Raw genomic sequence first — 12250 nt, forward strand, 5'->3', positions numbered from 1 at the left:
CCAGCAACCTGTTGAATGTATGTTGGCAAATCGCCTGCTGCTGTTGTAACATGAACGAGGTAGAAGACAACCAAGCTTGCACTCTCTCATCAGTCTGGTAGACTGCTGCTCTGGATTTATTCCTGTTTAAAAAGAAACTATGAACCTATCTGATTTGTGTTTTTTATCCTTTTTTTTCCTGTGCGTGTATTTTGTGCCTTCACTATACACCATTTTAGAAAGGTTATTATAATTCTCCTCTTTGCAATGCCACTTGAATTCAGGGTAGATTGACACAAAGCCACGCTCAGTTCAAATCAGATGCACCGGCAAAAGTAATTGTTAAGCTTTTCTTGCATCAACTGGAATCCTAAGAGCCTCAGGGAGGGTGTCAGTGTATACTATTTTTCATAAATAGGTTTTCACATATGATTTTGCTCTTCCTTTTCCCCTTTGGTTTTCTACAGGACTTTGACGGAGCCCAAATCCTAGCTATCATGTGAAGGCTTTGGCCTCCTCTTTGACATTGTGCCATTAAGCTGCGCTGCCTTACCCAAGGCACTGGACTGTAAAAATGTCACCACCGGCATGACCATCATTACTTATTTAAGATCACTACATCAGGAGGCAACCTCGCCACCAACAACGAATTGGCTCCTTGGGCACAAAGGTGCTATGTTATTACTGTACACCTTGGGCTTTTATGCCTCCCTCAGCCTGGTTGCCCCTCAGGGCAACTTCCCCAGGCTCGAGAACATAGGGGCACATAAATCCGTCAGCACCACGCCAGCGAGGGCCACATGCGGGATTCCCGAAAGGAGTACTTTCTGTCAAGCTGGCCAGGTTCAGGAAGATCTCCTCACCTGCATCCAGAAGTTCTGCATCCAAGAGTGTCCTCACAGGTCTTCTACGCCCGAATACATGGACGTTCTCACCGCAAGCGTGGCCACGTGCTGGAAGGGCGATGCACGGGACCTTAGGCCAGGCGCAGAAGCCAATTCCAGCAGCTTCGTCTTTCCCACTTCAAGAGGTTGTCCGGCTTCCCCTTCGACTCTAGGCTACGGCCCAGCGAGCTCATTTACTTTAACGGTGTGGCTGAAACTCGAGCAAGACACTGTAATGTAAGTAGACACACGTCCAGAATTTTCCCTTAAGAAGATCAGAGAGGCAGTGCAAGTGTTTCTGTCACTTAGAGAGTGAATATTTTACTTAATCAACCGGATCAGTTTCAATACCTGCTCAGTTCCAGGAAAAGAATGACTTGTTAGAGCAACTAAAGTTGTATTATCTAAACCCGATATGGATTAGCTCAGCCACTCGCCTTGCCAGAGCTAGTTTTATTCAAAATAGATTTTCCTGTGTAGTTGATCCCCACTCAGCTGTTGGTTGTCCTCACCTCATTTTCAGACATTTGCTCTGTTGTATCTCCACTTTGAAAGTGTGTTGGTACATGGAACACATTCTGTGAGGAGTCCTGCCAAGTTGAAAAAGCTCTGAGCCCTGTTCACTCTGCTCGGGCAAGACCAGCTGTGGCCAGTTTTAGATCAATGAAACGAAATTGCCACAGTGTTTCCTGAGCTCTGGCAAAAAAGCATCAACTCAAAGGCCACTTTGTTTTTCTACAGCACAGAAAATGATATAGTTGAAAGTGGGTGATGGGATGAAAGGACAGAGTCAGAGAGGCTGTAGAAGAAGAACAACTGTTTCAGCATTTTATATCAAGTGCAGAGCATGAAAAGAGAAAAGAGAGAAAGCCACTAGTGTGCAGTGTGTGTTGAAAAATAAATAAGCGAGTCCGTGCGGTCAAGGCGGTTCATCCGTCGCAGTCTCTCCTTGAAGCTGCGCAAGTCAACAGGCTTGCGTGTTTATTCTGTTCTTAGTGAATTAATTGGCCTGTGTTTAATATCTGCCTAAGATCCCCCTGGTAATATGACATAAAAATATACACCGCTCAGACGTAGTTTTTTGGAACACTTGCCTTACTAGACATATTGAATACTAAAGTGTTGCCTTCCCTGGAGAAGCCTGGCCTAATTGCAAGTGGAGCAGGCAGCAAAGCTTGGCTGTAGGTGAGATGTTTCTGACTCCGGGGCCAACCGCAACCTGAGTACAAATGCGTTATGATTTATTGGATGCGGTGGCCTGTGTTCGTAAATGTTGCCGTTTCCCGTAAAACGTCTGTAATGGTGTTTCATATGACAGCGTATGAGGGGGTTTTCGAGTAACAAGAAAAGGCAAATGGAAAATATTGATACAACATGCATAAATATCAGATTGATGTTCATTTTAGATGGTGAGGAATTTCCCAGTAAAAGAAGCTCGTTGGATTTTCATAGCTGATCTTTTAAATGGGTATTGATTGTTAACTAATGTCTTTCGCTCTTCTGTATGAAATGATACGATACTCTGTGCTTACACAAATCAAAACTTTAAACCTCTTTCTTTTATGTTGCTTGTTTTGAGAAGATTGCACGCATGAAGTCATTAATGTTTGTTTTTCTAATATGCAGGACTTTAATAGAAAAGAGCACCGTGGAGAGACTGGTGCTGCTGGTGACAGTCTCTTTGAAAGATATTCAGATCCACTACGGTATGCAGAGCATAAGCATGAAGACTGCAGGTCACATTAGCATAGGCCACTGGACACACTTGGCTCTACAGGTGAGCGGCATTTTTCTACTCTCTAATTTGTTCTATGTTTTTTTTGTACTGTATGTGTCACATGTGCTTTTCAAGATGACATCAAACAGCATTTACTTCATAGTGTGTTACTTCATAGCAGTTACTTCATAGTGTGATGTCTAACTGAGACACTGAGAATTAAGGCAGTACATGATTTTATCGATTAGGATTTGTTTGGATCGCTTTTGGGTAGCTGTGATGAGCTTGTTAAGTCATGATGTATGGAATACTGTTTCCAGGTAAAAGCCGCTACTCAATTGAATTGAGAAAATACTTGTTTATGACCGTTTATTAGTCATATCACACATTAAAGTTCATTTCATGTAAAATCAAGGTGTACACAACAGTCTCTGGACTTGCTGCATCACAGACACCAATATTTTAACAATTTATAAAAAATGTATTACTTTCTGGCCATCGGATGTTAGGCATGGAAATAAAGTATATATTGCGATTGTGATTTTTGAAGGTATTGCATCGCTTTGTAAATGTTTATTATTATCACTTGTTACCCCATACAGTTTGATAGACAGCTTGGATCTGGAAGCCGCTTCGCATGATCTCACACTTAACAAGCAGATTGTTATGGTGTTTAATATTGGTTGGTTGTTTCAGACGTGGAACATGTTGGATATTTGTTATTTTTTTATTTACATTTATCATAATTTATCATTATTACAAATATAAATTTATAGATTGATTGATTGATTGATTGATTGGTTGATTGATTGATTGATGTAGTTTATTCTGCTGTGGCGATCACTGAAAAATCAGGAACTAAGCCAAAGGAAAATGAATGGTGGATTGATTGATTGATTTATTGAAGTATGCTGAATGTTTCTAAATGTAGTTTATTTAGATTAATCCTACTCAGGCGGCATGGTTGCACAATGGTTAGCACAGTCACCTCACAGCAAGAAGGTTACTGGTTTGAGTCCCGGCTGGGCCAGTTGGCATTTCTGTGTAGAGTTCGCATGTTCTCCCTGTGTTGGTGTGGTTTTTCTCCGGGTACTCCTGACATGCACTATAGGTGAATAAACAAAAATTGGCCATAGTGTACGAGTGTGTGCGTGAATGTGAGAGTGTATGGGTGTTTCCCAGTACTGGGTTGCAGCTGGAAAAGCATCCATTGTGTTGAACATATGCTGGATAAGCGAATGAATAATCCTGCTCAATAAGACCTTAAAATATAAGTACAAATAAAATACAAATAAAAAAAGGCAAGTAAAAGATTCAAAATTAAACTACAATAAAAGAAGGAAAGTGGATGTGAACTGTGGAAATAAAATGACTGCACTCAGGAAACAAGCTTTTTAATTAATTAATTAGAATTTTTTAACTTTTTGTTAAATCAGTCAGTACCAAACAGACAATTGTGTTTGTCAAAATATCTCATGATGGAAACTTTCTTGTTCTTAAAATGATAAATAATGTGATTCTAATCATTTATACAATCGAAGTCAAAGTTATTAGTCCTCTTGTGAATTGTTTTCTTTTTTTTTTCTTCTGGATAAAGTTTTATTTGCTTTATTTCAGCTGGAATAAATGCAGTTTTAGTTGTTTTTTTTTAATTATTTAAAGGTAAAAATTATTAAGCAATATTTTTTTCGATGGTCTGCAGAATTGTTATTCAATGATTTGCCTAACTACCCTAATTTGCCTAATAAACTAAACTAGTTCAGCCTTTAAGCTGAATACTAGTATCTTGAAAAATAGTAATAATCTAGTAAAATAACACTAGTTAATAATCTAGCAAAATGTTATTTACTGTCATCATGTCAAAGATGAAATAAATCGGAAAATGAATTAGAAATGAGTTATTAAAACTATTATGCTTAAGAATGTGTTGAAAAAAATCTTCATTCTGTTAAACAGAAATTGGGAAAAAAATATAAAGGCGGGCTAATAATGCAGGAGGGCTAATAATTCTGACTTTAACTGTGTATATAATGTTAATATTTTAATAATAATGACACATTAATGTATCTAATCTTGTATTAAAATACATGCTGCGGAGGTGCCAGTGGTGATGATTAGAGTTTAAGTACAGCAGACGAAACAATACAATGTAACAAGCTCAGTCAGGTATCGTGTAGTGTTGCTCTGGCAACCTTAAATCACGCTCCATTCACATCTGAGCTAATTAGCTGCTGGAAAATATTGATATTAATATTGTGTCGGAAGAACCCGCAGCAGGTTCTCGCTGAACCCATGTCACAACAGATTTCCACTTTGGACAAGATGCATGAATAGAAGGCGTTAATTACAGTGGTAAACATCTGCTTTCCTGCAGCTGTGAGGGCAGGAAGGGGGAAGAGAGCAGGTCGGCCCTTCACACACCCCGCTCTGAATACATATCAGCACACACACACACACACCAGGCCCGGTTGCTCCTGCTTCATTCCTGACAGAAAAAAATTCAGCTGCTTTTGCCTCTGCTTTGTTTTCAAAGAATGATCCGCATCCAGTGCAGCAGTGCAAATATGAAGAGCACAAAAAACTGTGGCATAGCAGGGTCATGTTTCATTCTCAGCTTTCTGAGGCCTTTCGCAAAGACAAAGTAGCAGTCAGCTCCATCAGGACGGGCTCTCTGGCATTGTTCAGCTTTGGGAATGGCTGCCTGTATCTCTGTGTCAGAAATGAAAGGAGAAAGAGCAGAGGATAAACTTGGCCATCATCAGGAAACAGAGTGCTCCGTCTGTGGAGAGTATTACCTTACAATAGTAGTGATTATTATGGCTTTAAATTGCAATCGTTCAGATTATGAATAGCAGGTTGACTTCTGGGACAGAAAACATTATTATGATAATGAGATCCTTCCTACAAATTCAGAGGTAATATGTTCCCTGCGTGTGACAGCCTTGACTTGGACTATATAAGGTATATTCTCTGTGCCCATTAGGAATTTAAACTGCAGGCCGGCCACTGTATTCCAGGGACAAAATTAGCCTATTTTCAGCCTTAACTCTTGATGGTGGTCTACTTGCAAAGGACTATTACTGACGCTGTCCAACTACATGGTTTCTAACCAGATTTTTTTTTTGCCAGGTACAGAACTAACCTTTTATGTCGTATGTTGATAAAATACATTACGAAAGTAAACTTATTATGTATAAGATAAATGACTAATATAAAACAGAACATAAATAACCCTGACTCGTCCCAGCAAACACACAACATCATAGGTTAATATTAGGTTAGATTTAGGCTGCCAGTTTCTAAGGAAAAGGTTATTTTGACGTCCAATAATGACTTGAAATGACCTTGATATGTTGTTGATTTTAGGCTGTGTTGGTAAGTGACCAAAATCCAATGTGGAGCCAACATCTTAAACCAACATCATATTGATGTCAAATACTGACATTTATTCGTCAGGTATGGCAACCAAAATCCAATGTCTGATAGACATCATATTGGTAACATGCACATGACGTCAAGCTAAACGTTGATATTTTGTTTTAAGGTTGTGTTGGAAAGTACCCTAAAATGCAACGTCTGTCTGACATAGAACATTGACGTTGGGCTCTGACATCAACCCGATTTTCATTTCTAAACAAAATGCAATGTCCCATGATCTGACATTATGTTGACATCCTGTGCCTGCTGGGTTTATTTGTATCAAAATATGGCTAGGTGAAAATGGCTGCTGTAGAAACGTGGAAAGATTTTGATGGGGTTGTGATGTTTTTTTAAATGTCATTTATGTTCAATGTCTGTCATTTATCTTATTGAAGGATAAACCAAGGAAACCCTGTCTTAGAAGTTTCTGTACCAAGAAATAATCACACAATTGCTAGTTAACCTTTGTGATCAACTAGTCCAGTAATTAGAATTCCTATTTTTTGTATGGCCTTATAATTTCAGTGATGCAGGAAATATTCATGAAAACATTCTGTTTAACTTGAAGAAATTGTGATAGGAATGAGTTACTTTTGTACAGTAAAATGTATTTCTCAAAATATCAACAAATGAAACTTTGTTGTAGTCTTAAGTGTGCTTCACACAAGTGAGTGGGCTTGACAAACCACCCGTAGAAACATTATTTTCTCTCTTTAAAAAAAAACAAAAACAATCCTGCTTACTCTAGCACCTAATTCTCTGAGCATTAGCAGTTCCTTTGTGAATCGCTGAATGCCTCCTCAATTGTGTCACTTTAGACAAAAGCATCTGCCAAAATATTAAATGTAAATGTTTAATGATCATGAACAAATTAAATTGTGGTTTACTAAAAATAGACAATATATCCAAAAAACACAAAACATAGAAAGAGAGCAAACTGAAGAACTTAAATACAAATGATGAGCATAAACATAACAAGAACTCAAAACAGGTGTTATAATTAATGAATAACAATAAGGAAACTTGAAAATAAAACTATAAACAAGTGATTAAGTGAAACAAAGTAAAAGTTTATGAAAGTGGAACCATATCAGACTGATCTTTTCATAACAATGACATTTTTAAGGTGAATCCATGTTTCATTGAATAAAATACTTACGTTATGGGGTGGCACGGTGGCGCAGTGGTTAGTACTGTGGCCCCAAGAAGGTCGCTGGTTCGAGTTCCAACTGAACCAGTTGGCATTTCTGTGTGGAGTTTGCATGTTCTCCCCATGTTCGCGTGGATTTCCTCTGCATGCTCCGGTTTCCCCCACAGTCCAAAGGCATGCAGTATAGGCATACGCTGTGTAAAACATATGCTGGAATAGTTGGTGGTTCATTCCGCTGTGATGACTTCTGAAATGAAGGCTAGGCTAAAAGGAAATGAAAGAATGAATGAACTTACATTATTTATATGGATTCACCTTATGAATTGTTTGCAACTTCTTATGAATTACCAAATCGACAAATTACTAATTACTAATCTATTTTAATGGTTAAAAAGTTGTAAAAGCTGTGCTTAAATGCCATAAAAAGTTTGTTTTCATGTTTTACAAAAGACATGTAATGTTTTTTTATTACTTTTTTAAATAGATATACACCCAACATTTTTATGTTTTTATGTTTCATGTAAATTTCTGTTTTATGGCTTTAACAAATCCAAAACTTCCCAGGTAAAGAAAACTCTTTCCCCCCTGAAAACTGTTTATGTAAATGTACCGCAGATTTACCATAGACTTGATCATCTAGTTCTATTAATATAATTTTGTGTTTTTTTTCTGTGATGCGGTGTTACCTCTTTCCCTTTTCTTTGATTGTATCTACATAAATATTACATATAAACTGTATTACAGAACAGTCAGTCTGGATTTTTATGCCATAATCATTGTGACACTGTACTATCACATTCCCTCAGGGTCAGTTTGGGCTTATTTGTTGTCTTTAACTCTGCTACTTTTTGCCAGTATGGTTTTGTCAAAAGCAGGCAGTCCAATAATTACGCGCTCTGACAGGTAGCTGTCTACTTGTCGTCTGTCGAGGAAGCCTCTATAGTCAAAAGAAACTCCAAGATAAAGAGAGCTGAGGAAAAAAGAAACACTCAAACGGAATACAACATTACAGCATTTAGAAAGGCTTCAGGGGAAAAGAAAAGAGGAGTTGATCTGTAGGATCTTGTCCGTAGTCATTACTTGAAGAGAAGAGTGAGAGCAACAAGGAGGAAAAGCTAGAGAAGAGTGATATGCCTTTTATGCTGCCCGTCCGGATGGCGATGGGGAGCGACATTGGGCTCCTGTCAGTTGTTTGTTGCACTGCTTATTGTGGGTAATTTGTCTCTCTGAAGATGTGGGCCGTAATTGAGATCAAGCAAGTATCGAGTGGCATAAGACTCGGCAGGGAGGAAAAGTACAACAGTGTTCTTTTTGTCTCTCTTTGCACGTCAGTTCAAAACCGTGAACGTATCACAGAGTCGCTGACGAGACTCGGCAGGTCTCGACACATAAAAAGAGGCGTTGAAGAGGGAAAGTTGAAAATGTAAATGCCATGGAGGAACTGTGATTACAGCAGCTCCTCAACGTACATCTGAATTATCATATCAATGCGTGTCAGGTGCCTGTCATGACAAAACTCGCTCTTATGAATGTTTAAAATTGCCTTGTTCTCGCATATAAAGGTTTGGACTCTTCTTCGCTAGTAAAGTGGACGTTATCACATGTACATCTTGTCCATTTCGTGGGATCCATGTCACAGAGGTGGTTTTGTCTGCTCTGCCTCTTAGGTCTTGTGTTTGGTTACAATTTCAAAAGCTCCTCTGATGTCGAGACGGGACCTTGCTTGGTTCAAACAGAACTTGAGCTATTCTTCCAGGAAACTCATTCAACACTTTACTTTCTGATTTTGGTGCTGAAATAAATTTATTTTGTTTTCATTTATTTATTTTCTTAAGCAATATTTATTTTTTAAAGTAAAGTTTCAATGCATAATCTCAGATGTTATATTACCGTACTTCTGAACCCTGAATTTGATTGACTCTGGGTGTTTGTATCACTCTTCTTGTCTGTGTTTGCAGACAGACTCAAAGTAGGGCTAGGAGATTAAAGGAACTCCACTATTTTTGAAAATAATCTAATTTTACAAGTTGAGTTCTACCATTTTAATCCATTCAGGCGATCTATCTGTCTCGTGGGAGCACTTTTAGCTTAGTTTAGCATAAATTATCGGATTTGATCAGAACATTAGCATCTCACTCAAAAAAAAAAAAAAAAAAAAAAAAAAAAAAATATATATATATATATATATATATTGATAAATTTCCTATTTAAAGCTTTTTCTGTAGTTACATGGTGTACTAAGACTGATACAAAAGGAACAGTTGCTATTTTGTAGGCTGATATGGCTAGGAACTAAACGCTACCTGACAAAAATCTTGTCATCGATCCCAGTTGTCAAATAACAAATTGACTTCTAGTTGATCATTTGGAAAAATGGCAGAAGGTAGATTTTTCTGATGAATCATCTATTGAACTGCATCCCAATCATCACAAATACTGCAGAAGACCTATTGGAACACGCATGGACCCAAGATTTTCACAGATATCAGTCAATTTTGGTTAAGGAAAAATCATGGTTTGGGGTTACATTCAGTATGGAAGCGTGCGAGAGATCTGCAGAGTGTATGGCAACATTAACAACCTGAGGTATCAAGACATTTGTGCTGCCCATTACATTACAAACCACAGGAGAGGGCAAATTCTTCAGCAGGATGGCACTCCTTTTCATACTTCAGCCTGCACATCAAAGTTCCTGAAAACAAAAGAAGGTCAAGGTACTCCAGGATTGGCCAGGTCAGTCACCAGATATAAACATTATTAAGCATGTCTGGGGTAAGAAGGAGAAGGCATTGAAGATGAATCCAAAGAATCTTGATGAACTCTGGAAGTCCTGCAAGAACGCTTACTTTGCCATTCCTGATGACGTCATTAATATGTTATTTGAGTCATACCAGTGCTGCAGTAGGAGCAATGATATTACGCAGCAGCTGAAAATAGTCCACAGTTAGGTGTCAAGGTAAAAGCTATGGTAACTAGGTAAAAGTGCTGCGTAATATCATTGTGCCTGCTGCAATCATGGTATGGCAGCAAACTTCCTTGATTATTATGCCGGAATGAGAGCATTGTTCTTAGTACTCAGGTTTTATAACTGAGCCAACCTACAAATAGGGAACAGCTGGTGACAGTGAGGACACGATGAGCTCAGTGATGTATGGGAAATATAGTCCAGATAACAAGGAACAGCATACAACCAAAGTGCCCTCAAAGTTTATAAAAGGCCACTCTAGCCAGAATTTGTGACACAATTACCTGTGTTTGAGGAATTTTCAATGGTAAAAATCACCCATTACAGTCAGAATCCATGTGATTGGATTTTCCTACATCGTTTTGCCAGTGTTTTTGAGGTGGTCACACAGATTTGCTTAGTTAACCTACAAGTCTAGTTACCTTTATTTCTTTAGTGCTTTAAATACAGATTAAGTCAAGGCAGCTTCACAGTGATCAGTAAAAAAAGAAGAATCATTTGCTCGAGTCAGAAATTCAGTGTTTGTTCAGTTCAGATCAATAAATGCTCAGCTTGATATTGATTTTGTGTGAGCTGTGCTTTACAGTATAGCCAATAGAAAATTGATCTATTTTTGCTTCCAAACTTTGACTAATGTGACCACACATTTACTTGCTTTTAAAACAACCATTTTATTTTTGGAGATTGTCACTTGGCTCACAAATCAGAGAAGGCATGTACACCCAGTTTATAACAGTATGTTCTCCAGCTCCTGTGGGAAGCGTTCTCAAACTGCACTCTTGTGGCTGTTTATATGTTGTCTTTGGCTGTTCGAAGTTCGTGAGAATCCCACAAGTTAATGAACATTTTCACGCACAATTAGAGCTTCCACAAGGGTCTAGGCCTTGGCCGTGCCATTTCGATCGCAGAAGCTTGCACTGTGGCAGACACTCGTTCTCTGGGGACATTTGTTTTGGCCAAGAGCTGCCGAGTCTCAAGCTCTTAACCCGAATGTGCACATGCCTCATCACCCTGCGCGAACTTCACCCCACCCAAAGATAAGTAGGCCAACCAGCCTGTGGCCCAGGGCCCCTTGAGCCAGAGCACCACTAAAACCAAAGTGGAGTGGTGGGGTTGGCGAAGGGTAGCTGGATGCCTCGAGTCAAACTATATGTGCATGGAAAAAAAAAGATCACACAGTATAATAAAAGCCTTTAGGCTGCTTGCTTTCACATTATATGTTTAGTAATAAAGTCTTTAACACAAAAAGGGCCATATTTACAAATGGTTTGCGTCAGGCCAAGCACTTTTTTGGCAGCTGAAACTACTATTGGCACAGAAAAGACAGAAACAGTTATTTTTGTGGAAGACTTTAGCACATTTTAAGAGCTTCCCTTTTAGATTTAGACATCATGCAATTTGATTTACCAATGTTTGTGGTAGGTCTTTCTTGAGAGACCTCTAATATTCATGTTTTTCTGCTTCAAATCTGCTTCAAATATTTGATATTGTGGTTCACCACCTAACCTAAGTTCACAGATTAAAATGCTTTTAAGAATGTGTTTACACTTGTACTGTTTTTTGTTGTTGTTTATTTCGTTCAAATAGATCAAAAAAGAAAATAATACAATTGGTTTGCAATGCTTTAATGACCTAAAGATGTACAGTAAAACAGACAAAAAAGGAAGAAATCAATGATGTGCTGTGTGCTGTGTAGGCCTGGGCCAGTATAAGATTTTGACGGTGTGATAACCTTAGATAAAAATATCACAGTTTAACGATATTGTGATTACTACTCTAAAATTTATTCTTTTAAGTGTCTAGGTAAAAAACAAAAACTTGTTCCCCTTTGAACACCAAACATTTTATTTTGAGAAACATTTAAAATATTTTGGAGCAGTAAACATGTCAGGCTAAATAATTCATCAAATATGTCATTGACTTCTGCTGTCTTCATTTGTTTTAAAAACATATTTTCTGCTGGAGATAGGTTGTCCTTAAAAAAAACACAACAAAAAACTTAAATATCTTACACACACTTTAGGAACAGTATAACAGAAATCTTTGGCAGTTTTAAACCTTGACTTTTCCAAAACGCAGTATATCTTGAAAATGAATATCGTCCCATGCCTAGCGCCAAGCTAAATGCGCTTGTT

The 12250-nt window shown here is 38.2% G+C and overlaps 1 protein-coding gene across 1 annotated transcript in view; it reads left to right on the forward strand.

The window, feature by feature from the left end:
• Nucleotides 1-567: 567 nt before the first annotated feature.
• Nucleotides 568-12250, forward strand: part of ush2a (Usher syndrome 2A (autosomal recessive, mild)) — a 445979-nt gene continuing 434296 nt past the window's right edge. Inside the window, 2 exon segments of the mRNA XM_056477496.1 lie at nt 568-1100; nt 2490-2640. Coding sequence (XP_056333471.1) covers nt 568-1100; nt 2490-2640 — 684 coding nt within the window.

This window comes from Danio aesculapii, chromosome 17 (assembly GCF_903798145.1).
Source record: "Danio aesculapii chromosome 17, fDanAes4.1, whole genome shotgun sequence".
Taxonomy (NCBI): Eukaryota; Metazoa; Chordata; class Actinopteri; order Cypriniformes; family Danionidae; genus Danio; species Danio aesculapii.